The 25,519-nt window shown below is 45.8% G+C and overlaps 1 protein-coding gene across 6 annotated transcripts in view; it reads right to left on the minus strand.

Moving 5' to 3' along the window:
- The window catches only part of LOC119458625 (Kv channel-interacting protein 4-like), a 465,522-nt gene that overhangs the window by 67,612 nt on the left and 372,391 nt on the right, over positions 1–25,519 (minus strand). Inside the window, exons 1-2 of one of the 6 annotated variants that reach the window (XM_049671320.1) lie at positions 1,885–2,672; positions 917–1,836 (exon numbers count right to left, since the gene is read on the minus strand). The exons of 4 other annotated variants lie outside the window; for them this stretch is intronic. In XM_049671320.1, coding sequence (XP_049527277.1) covers positions 917–977 — 61 coding nt within the window. In that variant the 5' untranslated portion in view covers positions 978–1,836; positions 1,885–2,672. Of the gene's footprint in view, positions 1–916; positions 2,673–25,519 lie in introns of those variants that run through there. One more of the 6 variants, XM_037720470.2, reaches the window with a different exon arrangement.

The following is a 25,519-nucleotide window of genomic DNA, read 5'->3' on the forward strand; positions in this document are numbered from 1 at the left end:
AAATGTCATTTTTTTAACATGATTGTCTCTTTGTAATGCCCACCTGCTATGCTCTCAACTGAGAGTGGCAGTATTGAAAATAAAAATAAATAAAAGAGAGAATAGAGTTTCAGTAACATTACTTTTCCTAAGCATTGTTTTTTAAGTTGTGGTGGGTTTTAAAATTATTTCTATATTTAATGTATCTAAGTACCAATGTAAAAGCGCGAAATTAGAAAATATTATAAATGAGAACTGATCATGTTAGCGACTTCTGATTTCCCCGGTTGTTACTTTATTGAGAGCGATTCCAAGAGCAGCCTTCAAGGGTATTAATATTTCCTGAAACATAAAAATGCAAGTGAAGAAACGATTGGGAACGTTGAATTGGTTATTAGAAAAATGTGCTACGTAATGGGGACCCGATAGAAGCTGTCCAGTTAAACAACTCAACCATATTTCCACGCCGTGGGCTTGCCGCATTATTCAGGTAATATGTTATTCTCTTATATATCTCATACTTCTTCGGTGTACGATGAATGCATTGTCTGGATAAGACCGGTTCTTTGCAATATAGCTAAGGGAAAAGTGGGTGTGTTACTACCGAGGAATATCTTAATTGCATGTATGAGGAAAGCTTGAATACTTGAATAACTGTCGCCATATGCTCTTAACTGTCGTCATTTCCTCTTAGCTTTTTGTCGCTGTGATTCACCAGAAGCGCGTAGTACTAAGAATGCTTTTCTACTTTCTATCTCTCCCTTTTCCCCACCCAGTGATTGTTTTTGGCGAAGGTGTCTTTTCAGAAAAGGTGTATCCTTCTTTATTGCTACTTTTGCTCTTATTTCGCGATAACCTAGTCAAAGACATGCTAAGAAACATCACACAATTGCTGATTTCCGCCATATAATGAAATGCACGCTTCCATTTCACTCACCTTTCTTCTTCCCTCTGTAGCCGATGGTTTCGAACGCTTTGCGCGCACCGCTTGCAAACATGGTTGGTAGTCTGCAGGTTTGAGACGCACTGCTTGGCACACTAACAGTGAACTATTTGGCTTCGGTTAACCAGCCGTCACGGTTGGGGGAAAATTAAACATCCGCGATAATATTCCAATAATTCAACCCTAATAGCATTTCCAAAAAACACTAGTCGCTTTCATCACGAATCATCCTTTGGAACTTGCATTACGATTGGACGTTCAGTTTTTCTTCTTTTTTTCACAGTGGCATCTTCCCTAGCCTCCGATAAGTTTAGATATGCAGCATCCCAAACGAGTCCACTGAATGAAGAGTAAACTTTCCGTTGTCTGCCAATGGTGGGTCACTGCGGCTTCCTTTCGTTCTTCTCGCATACACTGCACCTGTAGTTGAACGCCTTCATCGACGCACCATTCGTGAAGGTCTCCTCGTTTCAATGATTTAGGTACAGCAAACGGGGTCGTATTGGTGCTGGGTGGCGTAGTAGAGGGTCATTGAGGCACAAGAAACAACTAATTGTTGGAGGCTTCATTTCGTGCACGCACAATCACAAGCAAAACTTTTTTCATGGAAACAGAGTTAAAAAATAAACTCGCGGCTTTTGACGAACCACCTCGAGCAGATGGCGGATGGCTTGGTTGGGACGCTGAGAACCAAAAGGGCTGATGTTCGAGGCTTGTCACGCCGCTGCTTGGTCGTCTTGCACTCTCTCCTTGTTGACGTATCGGCGGACAATGTTTGTTTTTTTTTTCTTTTTTGAATCGTCGTAAAAGACAACGAAAGTAGCGCTTATATAGGTAGTAGTGCTCGTCACAACCGTTCAAACTGCTGAAAGCTTTCGACTTGGCCTCTTGCGGACGTGTTAAATGAGTGAGATCTCTTTTTTATGAACCATTCAGCACCAACAGAATCCTTTTCTTGAGACGAGTCTTTGGAGCGATTCCTGGTGAAGTCCTGCTTTCGATCTCAGCAGAGGTGTGGATTCACAGTCGAAACAATTATCGTCAGTCCAACTTCAGCGTAGCGCAATACGATGCACAAATTCCAATCGCAAAAAAATTACAAAGAATCAGCAACGGAATGTTCAGTAATGACAGATCGCAGCGTCTGCACTAAATTGCTTATCCTGGCCTTAGCTCGAAGTAGTAATGAAGATTGGCGATCGTGAAATCAATTTCTTTGCCCACAGATTGCCAGCAGTATAGAATTCCTGGAATTTTCTTGCCAGCTTTGAATTTTCTGCTCAATAGCAGCGACAATGTTACTTCGGCAGAAAGCTCGATTGGTTCAACCACTGTTCTAAATTTCTGCTTTATATAGACGGTCTTCCATCAAACCAACAGCATAACGGTGCTCCTTTTCAGATCTATGTGCCGTGATGTGACGCACACTGTCCGAGCGTACTTAAAACCTTCGCGCGCTCTTATGCGACTACTAGTTTTCTTCATAGATGATCTTTGAGTCAAAGGCGTCCGTTGAGCTCACCGCAAATGGGTTGCTTGGAACTTCCTCGCGCGTCCGCTGTCAGCGTTATGCTGGCCCCTGAAGTGAGTGGCAAGGAAGCGACGCAGAACGAGAAGAGTTCAAGGTCATCACGTGCCCACCCTTCGCAACTCCGTGTCGTTATCGGTGCGCTCACAAGATTCACTGCTCATCACCAGCGCCTCCACGCTCACGCGACAACTGAAGTTGGCTGCCGCCGCGTGCTCGACTCAGAAGACGAGTCCGCCGTCCTCAGCCGCCACTGGGCGTGTGCCAGAAGTGCGCCCGCCTTCCCTCTCCCTCCGTGAAGCGCTCGCCAGTTTAGCCGTGGGAGAGTTCGCATTGCAGCGAACGGAGCGGCGCGCAATCCATTTGCACAGAATAGTGGTTTGTCTATATCTGAACGCTACGATCCAGAGAACGATGTGCTGGATGGGGATACGACGATTTACCATACAAAAATTAAATGAGTCGAACATTAAAACCTAATCAAGTAGAAGTATACGAATAACAATACACTGTTGTCTTTCTAACTCAATCACCTACAATGAATATTACAAAATGGTATCGTTGAGAGTAATACGGCACTGAAGGACGGTGCCATAAAACGCAGAGTTCAGGCAGTATTTTTGGGATCTATATTCTGCATACATCTAGACTAGCACATTTCCTTTATCTAGCAGAGCTCATCAGCTATTGCAAACTAACAAAACATCAACTCTACTAAACCAAAGAAAATATTGAAAAATTACCCGTGTTTATTAGGCGAAAAGTACCACTATTATTAAAAAAGAGATACAAAAGTGGAAGAAAAAATTCGGCTGCTACACTTAAGGCTGCTTACGTGTGGGAATGGTGAAGCTTTATAGTCGCTTTGATGGAACCTTTAGTTAACCAGATGGCTGCGACGTGACGTGCCCAATGACGCACGGACTACGCACAACTTTAGTCAGCCAGAACCGCGGCGTCGGAGAAGCGTGCTCCTCTCGCACCCCGGAGGCCCGGGTTCGATTCCCACCCAGACCGAAATGTACCGAATCTTCTTTTTAAAGCCAATACTTTACTTTGTTTACAGGAACTTCCGCGAGAAATTTGGCGTGTTTTTACTCTTTGCGCCGTCGGTCGTTTTTGGAACCATCGCTCAGTCACGCCGCTGCCGATGACGCCGGATTTTCGCGTAATGGGACATATAATACGTTCGCATTGAATCAACACACTGAAGATGGCAATCAAACTGAGGATCTGTACGCGACGCTCTGCCAATTTGGCAGCGACGGTGGCTGCCTCACGTCCATTTTCTTGGGCATGTATGCGTGTACTATATCTAAACTTCACCATGGGGAGTGTTTGTTGGCTTTAGCGCCTTTTAGCTCCAAGTGTTTGTCCCTAATGAAAAGTAGTGGCCCCCGGTTCACCTGATTCTTCTTGCTCGTTTCAAGGATGTATTTCATAAGAATACTGAAAATTTCCGTCACAAATTATGGCCTTCAAGTGCAACAGTCTGTAGAAAACATCGTAAAATAGGTAGAAAACTTCCAGTTTTCAGAAAGCTTCTAGGCTCTATTCCCGGAGTTCTTGTGCCACATCCCTTCAGTGCCTTCGAGCAATTAACAGTCTAATCTCCGGATGCTTGACTTCAAACCTGCGTTGGTATTCCGCGATGTACCTCAGCAGCCGCAACAATTCTCATTGCCAGGTACCATCCCGTCCGTACGTATATTACCGCATACACGCTTCAAATACACATTTGTCTGCTTTCCTGCCTCGAGTCTCGAGACGCTCTTCCAGAAGATACGCCACAAGCACCGTTTTCAATAATTTCTATCTCCCTACAGCTCTTCTCTCTCATCTGCTTTCATGATAAAATTACTGACGAGGAGTTAGTGTTCTAGACCATGTGGTAGTGTTAAGGCATCAGGTGCACTTAACTGGCTTAAGTTGTGGCCATGCCGTTTGTAACGGGCCATTAATATAACGCAAATTCTATGACGTCGTCTGCTATGTCTAAATCAAAACTCAGGCTCGCTGCCGACTATCTAGGCTGATCAGCGTCAACGCAAACAACTGATCTCAATAATAACGACTAAACGCCGGTAATACTTTGTCCTCAATGCGAGATGAGACTAGGTGAGTTTTGATTTTACGATTTATTTCTTGCTGTCAAGATATAGAGTGATTTGAAAGGGCAAATTCGGATCGATGCGGGTGGTCAGAAAGGCTTCATTTTCTTACGCAATCACGGCAACCTGCGCGGTCGTCAGCGGCATAAGGCACGGATGTGCGCCGAGCCTAACGTATCGCGTGTCATGGCAATGTACTGTGTATCATGCAACGATACATCTGTCTAATAGCATGTATATATGAGTGTTCAATATTGTACTTTATGTAATAAAAAAAACAAAGAAATAAGCCATTCCATAGCCCATGGGCACGCCCAATCTACAGTATTGTTGTGACCGTATCCACATAGCCAACACATATTAATAGTTATAAAATAGCTAATGCGCAATCTATGCAAACATTTATCACTTCTTAGTTAAGTAACTTCAGATTTACTTATTTTGGATGTCCCTCAATGACTTTGCAAATGTTTACTGCAAGGATAACTTTTAGCTTTCGCTGCTTCTTCAATGATGGCATTTTTGAAATGACGAATGCGTTGGTTCAATCAATACGTCTAAAGCGAGTTCATTTTTCATTGTATGCTTTGTGTTTTTCAATGTAAATCATTCTGATCTCCTGAACAATGTGGCCCTTGCAGTCGGAGATAATATAAATTTAGATAAATGTTTATACCTAGGTCTTTTACAGCCGTCCAATAGCAGAACCTCGCTCAATAATTTTTGTGCATCGAAGCGACACCGCTTTCACACGTTGAAAGTTATTAAGGAGGCATACTAAAGGAGGGCAGTTTGTCGCCGCCTGTGAGCAATGCATTATTTCCAATGACATTACAAGCTGAATGGGTTTATTAGCCTCAAGATCAGTTTATAGTGCAGCGTAATGTCGGTGAGCGCGCGGACGCTACCTCACGTTGGGGGAGAGGTCAACCCTTTATTTTTTGGTGCGTTCGGCGGCGTCGATGTCGAGGTAGAACATATTCTTTCTCGGTGCCGGATTTCGACGCTCGCGTTGCCCAGAATGTTCCACGTGTACAACTGGCCACATTTTGGCGCGGCGTGATCGAAGCCGCGGCGGTGCAGGTAGCAGCTACACGTGCTCAAAGCACAATTGTAGGCAAAATACACTAGATAGGTGAGCCTGCTCATCACGGTTGCACGTGGTACCGACACCCGCATTCAGTGGTCTGTGTATTTACTGCTGCTGTCTTGCAACGCTCGACGTCCGTCGCTTTCGAGCAACGATGGATTAAAAAATGATGTCGCAGTTTCACCTGAAAGGCGAAGCACCAATTGCGATAGCAAATTTGTAGAGAGCTATACGGAGTAATGATATTAGCTTTATCAGCTGTATAAACTTGGACATGCAGCAGCACCGGCAACACGCAGAACTGTTGTCGACGCCGTCGGCGTTTTGCCCACGTTCGCACAAAATGCGTGCGGCGTTGGTGACTGTTGCCGGAGCCTCTGATATAAATAGGTACTTGGTGCCGCAGCTAAACGTCCCCTCCCTTCCCTCCCCCTCCCCCCCCCCCCCCCCCCCACAGCCTTTCGTGCGTCAGAAGAAGGTGCGTTTGCTCTACATATATGGTGATTGTAAAGGAGGAAAGAGACGCCTACTTCTGCAGCCCTTAAGGGAGCACGGCACAGAACGCGCGTTTGTTCTCCGCCGTGCGTTCACTCCCCGTGAAAGCGCGCGTCCCTCGCGCCCTTTCACTCGCACATACAGCGTTCGGCGGCGCGCGGCGACAATTTCATCTCCATTGACGTCATACGGAACCTCACGGCGACGGCGACGGCGACGGCGACGCCGACGGCAGAAATCTGCTTTGGAGTGTCCATATAATTGCTATCGCAATAAAATGTGGGGAAATCGAAAAGTGTGCAGTGCAGCGGGTGCCACGTGACGGACTTCCATCGACGCTCGCAGGCGCGCGGGCTACGCCGGACTGTAAACGAACCTGAATTATGAACGTCTGACACGGACGCTAGAGGCCGTTAGTTTAACAACCAGTGTCACCTATTACGCCCTGGCAAAACAGCAGACAAATATCCCCAGCCCCGTGCTCATGTACATTCATAGTTTTACTAGAAGTTGAGAAAGCCTGAGCTTAGCTTTGAAACAGTCATTTATATCTCCAATCAAAGGCACTGAAAAAAAAAAGTAGGGACGGGCTAAGGAACGTGGGGCTTTCGTTGGTTTCAAAGCCGATTATACTACGATACGTGATATTGCACAAGAAATAAATTATATTGGTACGACGTTGTACGCCTTTACAGCGATGAGATCACCGGAAATAATCTACAATTCCGTATAATATTGTATTATGTGTAAGCGCATTGCGGCGATCCTGTTTGTCATGTTAATACTTCTTGTAGCCTTGGAGAATGCTTTACACCAAGACCTTCTGCACACTAACAAGTATTCTCAGAAGCCATTTAATGATATTTGCAGTTTTTCCTTTGTCAAAGAGGGCGCCTTACCCGGCGCGGTGGCTCAGCTAGCTAAGGCGTTGCGCTGCTGAGCACGAGGTCGCGGGATCGAATCCCGGCCGCGGCGGCCGCATTTCGATGGAGGCTAAATGCAAAAACTCCCGTGTGCTTCGATTGTAGCACATGTAAAAACCCCACGTGGTCAAAATTGATCCGGAGCCCTCCACTACAGCGTGCCTCATAATCAGAATCGGTTTTGGCACGTAAAACTCGAGATAGAAGAAAGACAGCGCCTTAGAAAGAGACGACCATGGAGCCAAGCACCTTACCTGCACATTCACAATAACCGATAATGAACTGCTGAAACCATGATTATTGTCCAATATCTTGTGCAAAGAGGTGGAAGCTCAAGAAATATTCTCTCCTAAAGTATTCTCTTTTTACAGCACTTTTAGGACTCATAGCCCCGTTTACTTTTGTTCCATTTCCCAAATGTCGTTCCGCTTATTGAACGTGGGACAAGATAAGCCACAGAGAAGTTCAAGGATATACATTCTTCAAACAAGAGTGAGAATACACACATTGACATACACGCACACACACACACACACACACACACACACACACACACACACACACACACACACACACACACACACACACACACACACACACACACACACACACACACGCACACACACACACACACACACACACACACACACACACACACACATGTATATATATATATATATATATATATATATACAAGGTGTCCCAACTAGCATGCATCAAGATTTAAAAAGAAGGAAAGGCCACGTAGCTGGCCAGAACCAAGGTAATGTTGTTTTCCGTCACTTGGAGATACTCAGATAATTTTTTACCTGCGGTGAGTTGTTTTTTCATCCATATTCATTTTCTTTAATTCAATTAGTAAGTACAAGTAATTCCCCCTATGCTGTCCTTAGTGTCATTGTTTGTTGGCTTCGTATGATGGGATTAATAAAAATCGGGCCCCTCGGTACCCTTTATTCTCGTTCATTTATATATATACATATGTAACACTCAAAAAAGAAAAAAAAAACGAACGTTATGGTATATCTTTTTACAGGCATTTCGGCCGGAGGACGGGCCTTCGGCGGAGTATTTATTTATTTGTTTATATACTCCAGGCCGACGTTGCCCCCCCCAAAGCACGAGGGGCGTAGGTATATGCAAACATTTACATCAACAAGCGTAACCAGAATATACACATTCATACGTAATCAGCACATGAATGGTCTAATGAATATGTAATACGCTAAAAGCGCACGTTTACATACACAAGCGAGACCAGAATTTATACATAAGAAACGGCTTAATAAGCAGACAACTGCATGAACAAACGGGACTACAAAAAACACGCTCACAGATGTTAGTAAAAACACATAAAACGACCACCACATCAAACACCCCGAAAACATTGATATCATACATTCGCTGACAAATTTTCTTCTATACGCAATGATGAAAATGTGGTGCTCGAACACCGAACTCTGGTAACTGATTCGAACACTGGTGGAAAAATCTCACAGACCTAATGTTGCGGGTTCGGCTCCCGCCGGTGACAAGTTATCTTTTCGTCCACTTTCATTTCCCTTTTCTTCAGTATTTTCTACATTCAAATTTCTACTACACTTAATTTCCCCGATGCTTTCCTTGGCTTCGTTGTCTGTTGGCTTTATGTTGTTATGACTAATAAAAATCGAGCCCCTTCCTTCGTACAGACCTGTGCAGAGGCATAGGTTGAGGGGGGGGGGGGCATATATGATAATACAGTATATATATATATATATATATATATATATATATATATTATAGGGCAGGTTCAGAAGATACGAACGATTGTTTTAAAATCGTGAGAACCGTTCCCTAAAAGTGGGCCCCACAGTCAGAGCACGACCACAACAAAAATTAAACAAAAGGTCCATTTGACTGTCTAGGAAAGTTTTTGTGTAAACCACGTCTTAATTCGGTTGACGTTGATTGGTTGTCAGGGTTCTTCATGCAGGAAGATTTTGTAGTACCAGCAAATAAATGTGTAATCGGGAATGTGAGCTTCCTTTTTGTTTAAAAAGGACCTTACACCCGGAATTCAAGCATGCAGAGATTACGCTGATACCAAAGCCAGGAAAAGCTCCTTGCCTGGAGAACCTAAGACCCATTTCGCTCACGTCTTGCCTCCGTAAATTGATGGAACATGTGATCTTAGGACAGGCTACAGACGCATCTCGCAGTACTTCAACTGATGCCGAACACGATGTTTGGTTTTCGGCCCAACTTGTCAACGCAAGACGTGCTTCTGGAGCTCAAAGAGGAAGTACTGACTGCAGCAACGCCGTGCTGCCCAAAAGCAATTCTCGCACTAGACCTAAACGGAGCCTTTGACAAAGTGGGGCACGAAGCCATACTAGCCAATTTCACTGACACGAATTGCGGCTGGCGAACGTACAACTACGTGAGGGCTTTTTTCACAGTTCGCACAGCCACAATAGGGCTGGTAAATGTGAGGTCACAGCGAGTAGACACGCCTAACACAGGAACAGCGCAAGGATCAATGCTGTCGCCGACACTTTTCAACGTGGCCATGATGAAACTCCCAGCCCAACTCGAGAAACTACCGGGAATCAGACATGTCTTGTACGCAGACGACATCACAATATTTACGGTCAGAGGGTCTATAGGAGAACAACAAGAGGCATTACAGGAGGCAGTAGACGTGGTAGCAAGATACGTACGCGGAGACATGGAGACTGCAATGCGCGCCGCAGAAGTCGGAGCTCCTCATAATCGAGAAGCGCTCACGAGGATTATAAACAGGCCCTGCACCAAACATCCACCTGCGAATAGGTTCCTAGATAAATTACAAAGGTAGACAGACTTCGTATCCTCGGCTTACACTTACAAAAGGACGGGGACGCAGGATACGCCATACAGAAGCTACAACACACGACCACGCTGATCTTGCGCATGACGCAACGAATTACCAGCAGGAAGAGGGGACTCAAGGTACTGATCCGACTAGTGCAGGCTCGGATTTTGAGCCGCATTGCGTACTTGGCACCATATTTAAATTTAAGCAACGCGGAAGTAGAGGTACTCGACCGGCTGATACGCAAAGCGTATATAAGCAAGCACTCGGACTCCCACCCGGAACGGCTACTTTTCGCCTCGAGGAGACATGGGTGTACAACAACGCACTGGAAATCATACAGGCCCACCTGGGAAGCCAGAAGGAAAGACTACTACGCACAATAGCGGGACGCTGCCTCTTGGAGCGTCTTAGATATTTCGTATGGAAGACCAGCGCACTGACAAAACTCTCAACACGAATACAAGAAACTATGCACGTTCCACCGATTCCCAGGAACATGCACCCAAACTTCCACATCTGACGGCGTCAAGCCCGAGCGGAGGCGCTCGCGAGAAAGTATGAAAACCACCCCAATGTGTTGTACGTAGACCCGGCCAGCACCGCAAAAAGCACCGCATTCGTCAACAGCGTAGTCGACAATCACGGGACCCAAATAAATGCGTCGTCGGTTTCCAGAGTGAGCACTGCTGAGGCAGAGGAACTAGTGATAGCGTTAGCCATCACGACGAGACCACACTGGGATTGCGTCATAGTTCTGACGGGCTCTCAGACGACATGCAGAATTTTTCAAGGGATAAAATTTCCAGGGCCGCACATCGCATTCTGAATGGAGCGAACCAGCTCCCACTATACATAGAAATCGTGTGGATTCCGGGGCATGAGTCCTTACGCGGCAATCAGCCGAGCCGAGCAGTTCCATCCAAAGCCAATACCATTAACCTACACACACATCCTACAACACTATCGCCTTTCACGGAGAACGCTACCACCGCCTCACAATGCTCTGACGCGAGAGGAAGCCGTAATATGGCGATAACTCCAAACAAACACATATCCACATTTGAGTCTTTACCACGCCATACACCCTACGCTGTATTCCTATAAATGCCCACACTGCGAGAAATGCGCAACGCTTTACCAAATGGTATTGGCTTCGCAAACACACCAAAGCTCACACCCATAACACACCCCACCACACGGCAATGGGAGGCAGCGCTGTCCAGCTCCGACTCGACGGAGCAGCTAAACCTGGTCAACCGAACGAGAAGGGCAGCTAAGGCCGATGGACTTCTAGACTGAGGGGAGCACCCACTGCAGAGCGGAGGAGCTACCTACGCTCGCGTGCTCTTTTGCATAATGTTTATTCTTTCTCTCTCTCTCTCTCTCTCAGGTAATTTGACATTTCACTTAATTTGAGCGCACACAGCGACAAAGCACACTTTGCTATGGAAGGAAAACTCGTATAGTGCGAACGCAAAAGCATCCCGTTTCGGCTAGTTCTACCCACACCAGTGTCCGCTCATGCGCGCAGCGGTTACTAAAACCTTGAAAGGACAAGCAATTCGGCCGACTGTGATATTCCTTCCCTAGGCGTGAAGCTATGTTATTGAATTTTTCTTTTTAGTGACCGACGCTCGTTCCCCCTGTGAAGCCATTGCCGCTTCTTTTGTGTCGTGTCACTCTGAGGCAGCGCTTAAATGCGTTGCCGCTGCATGCCTGTTGAGTCGCACTTCAAAAGCAAGCAACCGATGGACGTTACAGTACACTTGAAGCAATAAAAATGAATTCGTTCATTTTGCCATCGTTTGTTAATTGCACTTTGGGGATAATTCATCCAAAACTTGCGGTCTCACAAGGTTCGATATAACGGCAGAAGAGTTTATAAAGAAACAAGGATGTGACTGTTCACTATTAAGAATATTTTTACAAACGCGTCATAGTATGACGGGAAAAGGACGGGCTGCCTCGCCAGTCCTACAAACACCACCTCGCTGCGGCACGCGTTTCACTGCCGGGCCCGAGTGCGGCTTTCTCGGGCTTTTTCCCTCGTCGAGTGCCGCAATTTGCTCTGCGGCCTCTGCTCTTAGAATTCTTGATTCCCGGCGTTCGCCATTGCGCCGCGTCGACTCCTTGTCGGCGGCCGCTACGTTGTCCCCGCATTGCTACTGCGATGCCAACTTCTCTTCTTGCGCTTGCTCCTCAAGATGAGGAAAAGTTGGAAAGGGCAGAGGGACAGGTGCACGGAGTCGGCTCGCGCTCGTATATAAAATACGCGGCCCGCGAAGAGAACTACCCTTCCCAGACAACAACAGCGAAGCCAGAGGAAGTAGCGGCACAAAGGAGAAGTCCTTAATCACCTCCGACGGCAGTTTGGCGCAAGGCGCACAAAATAAGCGTTTGCGGCACCGCCTTGTAAGACCTGCTTTAGGGGAACACTCTTTCCGCTTTGTATTTGGCGGGGCGGAGTTGTACAGTGACGCAGTGTTCCAGGTTCGCTAAAGCTGCTGGAGAGAGATGCCGGAGTAGAGGGAAAGGGGGAATATAAAAAGCTTCAAATCCCTAGCTCATTGTTCCTGTACTGCGGTGCGCACAGGAAGTCGGTGAAACGCCACAAATAATGCAACGTACTTCATCTTCCCTCCATGTCGGGGCCCGACGGCGACGAAGCTGACTTGTATTGAGCTCGTTTGCGAACAAAAACAATGTACGCGCGGCTTCCTGATGAGCCCAGGGATGAAGCCTCTCTCCACATTACAGAAATCACATTCATTTGTATACAAGGACGCGTAAAATACGCAATAACATCACATATTCTTGTGACGGATCAGTGAATAGTTGGTATTGTCCGTGTTTCACATTGCGCAAGACATATAACAATTATGCACAAAAGCTGACTGCCAAGTTTTTGTAACAGCACTCATGGAAATAAAAAAGAAAATTACACATATATGGATTAAGCAAACAGCAAAAATTAGAGAGAGAAAGCCACAGGGAAACTTTCCTTATGAAAGGGTGCAATGTCATGTCAACAAATGATACGCTTCATAACAATCTCCACTAGCACTCGCATTCGCTCTCTTCTGCACACTGAGAGAAAAAGAAAAAATGTGGTTGATCCCTCTTATATAGGAATCGGTATAGAACACGAAAGTGAAACGTGTCTTCACAGAAGTAGTGTAATGTTTATTGCACATTTATATATAATGTCTATTGGTGTTTTGTGGCTAAAGCGCCCTTAGGCGTTGATGCACCCACGCTGACGCCTGGTGGCACGTCTCCTCCATCACGACTACCAACGTCGATGACCATGAGCAACCGCCGTGCATATGGAAGCTGCACTACGCTGCACACGCTAGCACAACGCGAAAGACGAAGCACGTAACTGACACACTAATACAACGCGCAAGACAAAGCACGTAACTGAATCGTCACCGAGTCAAATCAGCGCGTACAGCGCGTCGTAATTGCAGCCTCCGCGATCAACTTCAGAAACATTTTCAGAGCTAATTGCGGAGGCCACGCTCCGCTGTGCTGAGTACGGTGAACGCCACCTAGGTGGCGTTGGTAGTGCTTCTTGATGCCAGCGTCCCTTCGAATGCTGGCATCGAGGCGTCGTAGTGCTGAGACCACCGAAGCGTTCACTGTCGGTGCGCGTTAGTGTCATAATGCAGTACTTCTCTTTTGTGCTCGTAGGCGGCGGCACCGCCCCGAGCAAGAGCGCGGGTACACGGAGGAGTGTTAGATATAAGGCAGTTTTAGCAGAGCGTTGCTTACGCTCCGCTCCGCTAACGTTTCACGCACACCGCTGGCTGCGTGAACTGCGTTGATTTGGCTTGTTTGACAAGCGCGTCTGCCAGAGACGCCGGCCACGCGCGCTCAGCGCGACTGTAAAACGGCAAAGCAACCAGTAGACGCACCCAAACGCTCCCCTCAAATGGCTTCGTAGCGGACCGTGGGCCGCGTTCTTCGTTCCGCTGCCGATATGAGCGTTGTGCGCACGCGCATTAGCGTTCCCGCTAGCGTTCCGCTGAGCGGCTCTGCGCGAATCGTTCAGACACGATGGTCTGAGCGGAGCGGACCGTGAACGCTCTGCTAAAACTGTCTATATAAGGCGCGTCTGTGTAGCTCTCTGCAAATGCGTTTGTGGCGCAATGGGTTAAACGCTCGGCGATCTATCGTCGCGGACCGAGAGGTCGTGGGTTCGATTTCCAAATTTTGCATGTTTGTGGAACTTTTTCTTCTGGTTTCTTTCTTTGTATTATGTTCTATGACGTATTTCCGTGACGGAAATACGTCAGTGAAGTCTTGGTGGACCCCGGCATAAAACACTTTCGTGTTAAAAAAATGGCAGCACCAAATGGCCAACATAAGAAACAAAGAGCATTGGACGGCTCCGTTCACTCTTGTAAACATTGTTCCTAGTGTCCTCACTTAGGCTTTGCAGTTACCTCCTCTTGAACCGCACGCGTTGTGTTTTGTGGACCAACATCCAAGAACGGAAGCGCAAAAAACGTCTACAAGATTACGTGTCATCTGCACGTGAGTGATTTTACAAGGGTGATAAAGAGACTGCAAACATGGGTGAGATGTTAATGGATAATAAGTTTGCAAAAGCAAGGCATAAATAGGACACAGGCAAAAGTATAAGCTCAATGAACAAATCGCTATGTGAAACTAAGCTTTGTCGAAAGATTAAGATAATATATACCGAGACATAAAAAGAGAGATCAAGCAGGCCCAACACACGATTGTATATTGCGTCGATTGCGTCCACTGCGGCAAGTAATGGTGCAATTGGCAAGTGGACCCTAACCGAGTGTCTGCTGAAATAGTTTCCGCTGCCAAAGAAAAAGTGCAGTCCTTCCGGACGACCAGAGATGGAAGTTTCAGTGTCAGCGTTGCTTCCTTAGCATCCACAGAAGCGTTTCTGTTCGGTCGCTGTTTTCGTGCGGTGCTCAGTCTTTTCTGTTATTGCGATAGCAATTATATGGACACTCAAAAGCAGATTTCTGCCGTCGGCGTCGCCGTCGCCGTCGCCGTGAGGTTCCGTATGACGTCAATGGAGATGAAATCGTCGCCGGTAGGTAAGGTAAGTGGTTCTTGAGGGAAAGGGAAAGGTTGGCGCTATCTTCTGCAGCCCTTGAGGGAGCACGGCTCAGCGCCAGTCGTCGCCGCGCGCCGAACGCTGTATGTGCGAGTGAAAGGGCGCGAGGGACGCGCGCTTTCACGGGGAGTGAACGCACGGCGGAGAACAAACGCGCGTTCTGCTCTGTGCTCCCTTAAGGGCTGCAGAAGTAGGCGTCTCTGTCCTCCTCTACAATCACCATATATGTAGAGCAAACGTGCCTTCTTCCGACGCACGAAAGGCCGTGGGGGGGGGGGGAGGGGGAGGGAAGGGAGGCGACGTTTAGCTGCGGCACCAAGTGCCTATTTATATCAGAGGCTCCGGCAACAGTCACCAACGCCGCACGCATTTTGAGCGAACGCGGGCAAAACGCCGACGGCGTCGACAACCGGTGCTGCTGCATGTGCTGCTGCATGTCCAAGTTTATACAGCTGATAAAGCTGCTATCATTACTCCGCATAGCTCTCTTCAAATTTGCTATCGCAATTGATGCTTCAGCTTTCAGGTGACACTGCGACAACTTTTTTTTTTTGGACTTTACGGCCAGCATTGACGACGATTGACTAACAAGAGGTCGGGTGAAGATTCAGCGGACCGCGCGCCTTACAGGTACGACGTTTCTTCTTTGAGGACTTGGCTTTTACCCTGCCACTACGGTGGTCGGCAGCCGAGAACATCGCCATGAGCCTTATGCTCGTCCAAGTGCTGCAAGCCATATGAATGATACTACAGGTCGTAATGTAAAGCCTGGGGGCTTGCAGGCGTCACAAAGCTTCATAAAACCGGCACGTTTGCTTCTTCACAACTCGGAAACAACTTCGCCGAATTCAGGAGTAATGACTGACGGTGAACTCGAGAGCAAGAAACCTCGCCTAGAGGACAACGACAACGATAAAACATCGAATTATGATCTAAGTGATGAAGAAGATATGGGTGAGGATGAACCGTTTACTTTGGTCACGTACAAGAAAAAACGAGCAGAAGGCATCCCAATTGTCTTTCGCTCAACAAACGAAGGTACTACTTTTTGGCAAGTGAACCCTAACCGAGTGTCCGCTGAAATAGTTTCCGCTGCCAAAGAAAAAGTGCAGTCCTTCCGGACGACCAGCCATGGAAGTTTCAGTGTCACCGTTGCTTCCTTAGCATCCTTGAGTCCAAAGATATCGAACGTGCTCATCGCCTTGGTCGCTATTCACCTAACCGGCACCGTCCCATCATTATCAAATTCGCATCATATAAAACGAAAGAATCAGTCCTGTCTAACGGCCGCAAACTGAAAGGCACAAATTATAGCGTGAGCGAAGATTTTTCACCTGCAGTTCGGAACGCCCGCAAACATCTTATTGCCTACGCTAAAAGTCAATCTATGCCCTTTTCCATGCGTTTCAAGACGCTCGTCATGGGTTCCCAGCGCTATGAATATGACGAATCAACTAAATCAGTAAAAAAGATTCAATAGCAACCATTGCGCAAAAAACATGCAGTTAATAACCGCCCTTCCCCCCCTAGGAAGAACATTTCCTTATCTGTTGTTTATACTAATGCCCGCAGTTTCATTCCCAAACGTGACGCAATATCAAATGTCGTGACGTCATCTAACAGCAACTTGCTAGTTCTAACGGAAACGTGGCTCACAAGTGAAATTAGGGACGAAGAAGTAGTCCAAGACTTGCAAACTTTGATGTTTATCGCTGTGACCGTCAAGGTGCACGCGGGGGTGGAGTTCTTATCGCTTCCAGTAATGAATTATCCTGTACGCCAATTACTATCTCTTCCAACTTAGAAATACTATGGCTTCTTATTCGCTCTTCCCCTCGTTGTGTCATTCTAGGCGTGTGCTACAGGCCACCTACCAGTAATCCAAACTTCTCACCAGAACTTAACAGTGCTTTATGCCAGATTACAGCAAGTCATCCTAACGCTCATATACTTCTGTTCGGTGACTTCAACTTCCCCATTATTGATTGGAATAACCTGACTTCCGCAATAAACAACGCAGAAGCGAAAGACTTTGTCGACATATGTTTGAATTTTAACTTATCGCAACTTATCTCAGAGCCGACACGTGTAACGCGCGACTGCGCAAACATTTTGGATCTTATACTTACTAACCATCCAGAAACCTTATCATCGGTTACCTATCCTCGTCCTATCAGTGACCACAGTGTGATTCATGCCACATTTGACTTTGCCCCAGCACCGCGTGTTCTTTCCAGCAAAACTATCAACCTATATGATAAAGGAAACTTCGAAGCTATAAATGAAGAATTGTGCACTTTTTTACCAGTCTTTGAAACCTCATTCAATGAACGATCTGTTAAAGACAACTGGGAACTGTTTAAAAATAAAATGAATGAACTAGCAAACAAGTATATTCCGAAAATAACATTCCGTGAGAATCATCAGAACCCTTGGTTTAATAACAATGTAAAGAGGTTGGAAAATAAGAAAAAAAGACTTTTTCGTAATGCCAAGAAGAATTTAAGCCCAACTTCTTGGGAAAAATACTACGCCGCTGAGAGAGAATACTTACGTGCTGTCCGCAATGCCAAATGGTCCTTTTTCAACAATGACTTACCTAAAATGTTAACAGACAACCCCAAAAAATTTTGGAAAGTTATCAACCCTGGGAACACACGCACTCTAACTCTTGTAAATGATGCGGGGGAAATCATGCCTGAAACTGAGTGCGCACTAATATTTAACAACGCATTTTCGTCAGTATTTTCTAATGATAATAACGTTCCATTGTCTAATGTCCCCTGCAACATAGCTTCTAGCATGCCGAGCGTGGTGTTTTATCCTGATGGTGTTTTGCGCATTATTGAAAACCTTAAACTTTCATCCTCAGCAGGTATAGATGATATAAACTCTAAACTGTTAAAAAATACAAAATATATTTCTTCAGCATTTTTGTGTCTTATATTTTCTCAGTCACTTTCTACAGCCTCCATGCCTCACGACTGGAAGGTGGGGAAGGTCGTTCCCATCTACAAGTCTGGTAATAAGAACACACCGCTAAATTATCGACCGATCTCTCTCACTAGCATTCCGTGCAAAATCGTGGAACATGTCATCTACTCCCTGATCATGAATCACTTGGACGCCAATCAATTTTTTCATTCGGCACAGCATGGGTTCCGTAAGGGCTTCTCTACCGAAACGCAACTAGCTTTGTTTCTACACGACTTGCATATAAACCTTGACTCTACCCAACAAACTGACGCTATTTTTCTGGACTATGAAAAGGCCTTTGACAAAGTTCCTCACCGCCACTTACTACTAAAACGTTCTTCTTTGAACTTGCACAGTGACGTACTCAAATGGCTCGAAGCATTCCTTACTGATCGCTACCAATTCGTTTCTATAAATGACAAATCATCCACTCTACTCCCTGTAACTTCTGGTGTCCCGCAGGGATCAGTTCTCGGTCCTCTTCTCTTTTATTGCGATAGCAATTATATGGACACTCCAAAGCAGATTTCTGCCGTCGGCGTCGCCGTCGCCGTTGCCGTCGCCGTCGCCGTCGCCGTCGCCGTGAGGTTCCGTATGACGTCAATGGAGATGAAATTGTCGCCGCGCGCCGCCGAACGCTGTATGTGCGAGTGAAAGGGCGCGAGGGACGCGCGCTTTCACGGGGAGTGAACGCACGGCGGAGAACAAACGCGCGTTCTGTGCCGTGCTCCCTTAAGGGCTGCAGAAGTAGGCGTCTCTTTCCTCCTTTACAATCACCATATATGTAGAGCAAACGCACCTTCTTCTGACGCACGAAAGGCTGTGGGGGGGGGGGAGGGGGAGGGAAGGGAGGGGACGTTTAGCTGCGGCACCAAGTACCTATTTATATCAGAGGCTCCGGCAACAGTCACCAACGCCGCACGCATTTTGTGCGAACGTGGGCAAAACGCCGACGGCGTCGACAACAGTTCTGCGTGTTGCCGGTGCTGCTGCATGTCCAAGTTTATACAGCTGATAAAGCTAATATCATTACTCCGTATAGCTCTCTACAAATTTGCTATCGCAATTGGTGCTTCGCCTTTCAGGTGAAACTGCGACATCATTTTTTTAATTTATATTAATGACCTACCCCTACATGTATCTTGCAAGATACGAATTTTTGCTGATGACTGCGTGATTTACCATCCAGTTTCTAATGCTACTGACGAAAACACCTTACAACAGTCTTAACAACGTGCAGTCTTGGAGTGAACATTGGCTAATGACTCTTAATCCCAACAAATGTAAGCATATATCTTTTACCCGCCGCCGTAACCCTTTCCTGTCCTCTTATACAATAGTAAACGTTCCCATAGAAACAGTAGAATCATTTAAGTACTTGGGCGTAACACTTTCTTATGATCTCAGTTGGGGTACGCATATTTCCAACATACTTTCATCAGCTAACAGAACTTTTGGCTTCATGAGACGACACTTGCGTGACGCCCCGCAGAACGTAAAACTCCTAGCTTTCAAATCCCTTATCAGACCGAAAGTTGAATACGCATCACCCATCTGGAATCCATATCAAGTCTATCTTGTTAACGCGCTCGAGTCCTTTCAGAACTGCGTCGTCAGATACATCCATTCATCATACTCATATGACGTAAGCGTATCATCCTTAAGAGCAAAATCTGATCTCCAGCCCCTTGCACGTCGTCGCGCTACAGCCAGCCTTTGCCTCTTTCATAAGTTTTTTTACAGTTCCCTAATTCACGAGCCATATATCACACCACCCGCACGCATATCGCTACGAACTGGGCACCCATTACAAGTCTTACGGCCACGCTCCCATACAACCACCTTTTCTTCGTCTTTTTTTTCCCGCACAGCATCAGACTGGAACGCCCTTCCCCACCACGTCGCTGAAATCACTTGCCCGACATCGTTCTTCGAAAATGTGTCTTTGTTGGCTGAAAAATAATCAGCTTTTTTCACCGGCATTTTCCCCCTTCTTTCTGTTTTTATGCACTTGCGAAATGTAGCTTTCTTGTAGTTTTCTGAATACCTGTGTTTCTGTTGCATCAACTGTACCCACCCCTTATGTAATACCCCTAGCAAAGGGGTCTTTATGGAAATAAAACTGAACTGAACTGAACTGAATCCGGAAAACACCTTCTGATGCTCTCAAGTGTAGGTGGCCTAGAAGTCAAGCCCTTCATCCCCGAGTCGTACACGCGAAACGTAGCGAAGTTAAAACATGTGCCTCTGCAATATACAGACGAGCAACTCCTAGACTTCTTGAAAGATGCTGGGGTTGTATCGGCACGCAGACAGATAAAGTATTGCCGCCAGGAAGATGGAGGAGTGACGTCGCATCCACTTCACACCGTAATTCTGACTTTCAGAGATGATCGCCCATTTCCAGGAAGAGTTTACTTAGGTTTCACCAGTCATCCAGTCGAGGAATATCTAGGACCAGCACTTCGCTGCTATAATTGCCAGCGATTTGGGCACATGGCGAAAAGCTGCCGCAGCACACGTGGATGCAAAGTCTGCTCAGAAGATCATGACCACAAGGAATGTAAGTCGCTCTTTCAGCCTAAATGTGCGAACTGTGCGGGCAACCATGCTGCCTCCTACTCAGGCTGCCCTCAGAACAAGGCTGCGGCACAAATGCGTCGACATGAACTCATCCATGGAAGGGAACCACGTCGCAATGAACCCTCCCCAAACCTTGAGATTGTTCATCCAGTGCAAGGCCACCAGCCTCAGCGGGCACCGAAACCACCACAGCCAAGAGAAACCACAACATATTCATCAAGAGAACCACCAAGAGTGCAATCAAGAGATCAATCAAGAGGATCACAGTCAAGCGCCCCGACTTATGCGTCAATGCTGCGGAAACCTACGAAACAACAGGCAAAAAGTAATACACCAGAAAGCTCCCATGTTCGCACAAATCATTCTCAGCGACCCCTCGCGCCTCCTACAGCAGTGACGCCAGTTAATAGCGACCATACCACCGCATTGGTGACGCAACTGATTTTGCCGATGCTTTTCGCAGCTCTTAAGGCAATCCTATATACTCTGCCAGAAGCAAACAACTTACCAGAAGTGAAAGCCTTGTTAACAAGCCTCTGGAATCACAATTATGTCAACAATCCGGACCAACCCTGCAGCAAGCAGTACACGAATAACCGCTACAAAATATCTCCATATTTCAGTGGAATGCCAACAGTCTTCGAAGGAAGTGTGCTGACTTTCGAAAACTACTTGTGCAATACAACTTTCCGATACTTTGCATTCAAGAGGCGGGAATCCGTGACAATTTTCGCCTCTCGAATTATGTGATATACAAGTCGTCTCGTCAGGGTACTGTTAGCAGAGTGCTCCTGTGCGTCAGAAAGGACTTGCCATCTTATCAAATTCACTCAAGTGATTCAGACTTTCCGGAATTTGTCGCATGTAAAGTATCCTTTGGTAAGCTGTGCATAACAGTGATTAATCTATATCTCCAACCTTCAGGCCGTATCTCAGTGGAAACGCTAGTGGATATCTTCAAAATAGCTCACTCTAATCTTTTTATATGTGAAGACTTCAATGCACACAACATTATATGGGGCAGTAATCGCTGTGATGCACGTGGTAACGCTATTGAGTGCGCCATAGACAAATGTAAATTGACTGTTTTAAACAATGGATCGCCAACATTTCTTCGTGAATATAATTATACAAGCTGCATAGATGTTACCCTGTGTTCCCAAGATCTAGTGAATGGTGTGGGGTGGACAACAGACGTGGAAACGCGCGGAAGTGACCATTTTCATATCCTTGTAAATCACCTTAGCATGCACAATGATAGGCGTTACAGCAGACTAACCAACTGGAAAGCTTTTCGGTACCGCCTAACAGATCAAATTAGTCAACATACATCTGTTGAAAATTTTACTGCATTTTTGCAGGGTAATGTTAACATATGCACAAAGAAGGTCCCAATTCCAAGAGATTATTCTGCAGTTGACGGAGAGTATGAACACCTAAGAGCCATCAGACGCCGATCCGAAAGAGCCTACCGACGGAGCGGAAGTTTAGAAGCATACAAAAACGCTCAGACAATTCACAATGTAATGCGCAGACGCATGGAAAATTTAGGCAAACGGCGCTGGCGCAATTTCTGCAGCACGCTGTCTCCTCACACGTCTGTCTCAAGAATTTTTCTAGTAATGCACTCTTTAAGCGGCCCTGTAACACAGAGCTTCCCATTTCGTGCTCTCGCTGTAGCCCGGGACACATTTGAGGTAATAGTTTCAGATGAATTTTGCGAGCTTATTTCCAGACCTGCTTTTTCATCACAATGTGCAAAATTTGATAATTCAGTAGTGTTACCTAAGCAGAAAATAAATGCTTGTTATTGGGCAGAACATTCTCAATTAGACCCTGCATTCACAATAAGCGAGCTTCAATGTGCAATTGCATCACGTCGCCAAAAGTCTGCTGGGCCGGACAGCATTACATACAATATGCTAAGAAACCTCGGGCTGACAGGTACAAATGCTCTCTTAGACACTAATAATGATCTATGGATAGAAGAAACTGTACCTGATTCTTGGAAATTCGCTCGAATTATACCAATTTTAAAACCGGGTAAGACGCCCTTGTGCCTTGAATCCTTCCGTCCCGTTAATTTGACAAGTTGTTTATGCAAAGTAATGGAGAAAATGATTGACGCGCGACTTCAGTGGTGATGTAATGAAACGAATGTGTTGTCTAACTACTTAACAGGTTTTAGAAAACAGAGATGCACAATGGATGCAATATTGCATATAGTAACCTGTGTGGAACATGAACATGCATGTGGCAACTTGACGATAGCAGTATTCTTAGACATCAAGAGGGCATTTGACGCTGTTAGTCACGTTTATGTTCTGCTAAGTATGTTAGACCTCAGAATGTCCGGCAGGTCCTTGCGATGGATTTCTGAATTTTTATCAGGGCGCATTATATTTGTTCAGACGAGTGAAGGAAATAGTGCTGAACATGCTGTCGAGCAGGGAGTATCACAGGGAAGTGTACTCAGCCCTTTTCTTTTTAACTGCGTCATGGCTGATTTAGCGAGAAGACTGCCATCACAGTTAAGATTCTCACTGTATGCAGAGGATGTGTGCATTTGGACATCTGGAACTAATGTTAAATTACTTCAGATAGCGTTACAAGATGGCATAAATATTATTAACCGCTTTTTGAGAGAGAGAGAGAGAGTAATGGTTCTATCACATGCGAAGACTGCTGTATTGCCCTTCACTCGGAGACAATTAAAAAATTTCACTCTTAATCTGGAAGGACAACCTCTAATGCTAGTCAAACAGCATCGTTTTCTTGGAATAATACTTGATCGGCAACTATCCTGGGTACCCCACATAAAAAAAAAAAAACTCGAAAACGAGGTCAATGCGATAGTGAATGTCCTTCGCAGACTTGCTGGCACATCATGGGGTGGATCAGTATCGACCATGCTAACTGTTTACAATGCACTATTACGACAAAAAATTGCGTATTCCGCGCCCATCTTGCACGGACTTTCACACACGTCAGAAGAGCGACTTCAAAGACTTTTAGCTAGAGGACTGCGCATATGTATAGGAGTTCCACGAGCGACTTCTAGCCGTCTTGTAATAGCTGAGGGTCGTTAATCACCGTTTCGAGTTATGAGAACTACAGAAACATGCCGGCAATATTTTCGTCTTCAAACACAGCATAAAAACCACCCATTGGCTCTAGACATAATGAAACGAGATAGAAGTTATGGCCATAAAGAAATTCAGGAAAATCTTCATATATTGCCAAAAATGAATTTTGGAACTCAGATGTCGAATATCCTCCATGGCTGCTTACTCGTCCAAAAATCGAATTGTCAGTAGATGGCATATTCAGAAAAAGAGACATGTGCATTCAAGCTGCTCAACAACTAGCACTTTACCAGATTTATATGCGGTATTCAGGATACGTACACGTCTATACAGATGACTCCAGTACAGCAACCTCGTCAATTCAGCATTCTATATACATACCGCTCCTCAATAAACACGAATCATTTAAGTTATCTCGTGCGACTTCGTCCACAACGGCTGAACTGTTCGCAATCCTATGTGCGATAAAGTTTATAACTTCAGTACGAGATGCGCAAACATGGATAATTTTCAGCGATTCACAGGCGGCACTAATATCACTCTGCAGCACAAAAGCAAAAACAATCAGTGATAGTATAACATATCAAACACTTACAGACCTCACAAAGGCAAGCCAAGAGAAGCATGAAATAAGATTCCAGTGGGTACCTGGACATTGTAACATTCCTCGCAACACAGCAACCGATGAAGCAGCACGACAAGCACACCTCAAAGATGATGCGATTTCGCTCCCAATATCAAAAAATGAATTACGCTGCATCATAAGGGCAACATATTTTAAAATGTGTAGAAATACGTGGTTTGACCAGAATTAGAAGAGCTCTGATTTATACCATATTGATCCGCTTATTAAATTCGAATTCCCGTTGTCATTAGACAGAAATATGGAAACCCTTATTCATCGATTACGACTAGGCACTGCCTACACAAACCATTTCTTACATAAAATTGGCCGTGCGGAAAGGCCCGAATGTGATTGTGGATTTGTAGATGAAGATATATATCACCTCCTTTTTGATTGTCACATCACGACACACCAAGACGCCGACTTAAATCAACTTTATTGGCATTAGGCCGCAGACCTTTCAGTTTAAGGAAACTTTTGGGCCCTTGGTCAACAACGGCCTTGCAAAAGAGCGCTCTAAAAGCATTAACGACATTTCTCGAAGAGAGCGGCATTGTTGGCCGTTATTAACGTATATAATGTTTCAATTATCTCAATGTAGCTGTATGTGTGTTTCTGGATTATGTTATGTTTATATTCTGTTCTGACTATATGTGACAATGCATGTACACGATGTGTGCACCACCCGCTGATTAGAGACGGTATTGTAAGGTGTCATTATTGTTTATATTTTTGAGACTTTCTTCTGCAGTGCAGTGGACTGATTGAACTTCTACATTGTATGTACCACGTTTTAGGGGCGAAGCTCCTTAGGGTGTGGGTCTGTCCCTCCTCCGTAGTACGTAGTAGTAGTAGTAGTAGTAGTAGTAGTAGAAGTCGTAGCAGGTAGCCACGTCTACTTTTATGAAAAAAAATTCCGAAACTTGTGTCCGTAGCGCGGAATCGAACCAGGGACACCTCGCTTCCGAACGCGCGGCGCTAGCCACTACGCCAGGAAGCGCACATGGACACACGCACCACGATGACAATAAATACCCAACATTAACGAAAGACTGCGCGTTTCTAACGCGTTTGTGCTAGCGCGTTACGGCCCGTGTAAGAAGCTGGTGTAAGACGCTGTAGCCTCTCCGCCTTACCCCCGTATTCATAAACGCTCCTCGACTTGAACTTGACTTGCCACCGCCTTGGGCAGCGCGTTCGAAACGCGTTGAAGGCGGTGGCAAGTCAAGTTCAAATC

Source organism: Dermacentor silvarum, chromosome 7, assembly GCF_013339745.2.
Source record: "Dermacentor silvarum isolate Dsil-2018 chromosome 7, BIME_Dsil_1.4, whole genome shotgun sequence".
Lineage (NCBI taxonomy): Eukaryota > Metazoa > Arthropoda > Arachnida > Ixodida > Ixodidae > Dermacentor > Dermacentor silvarum.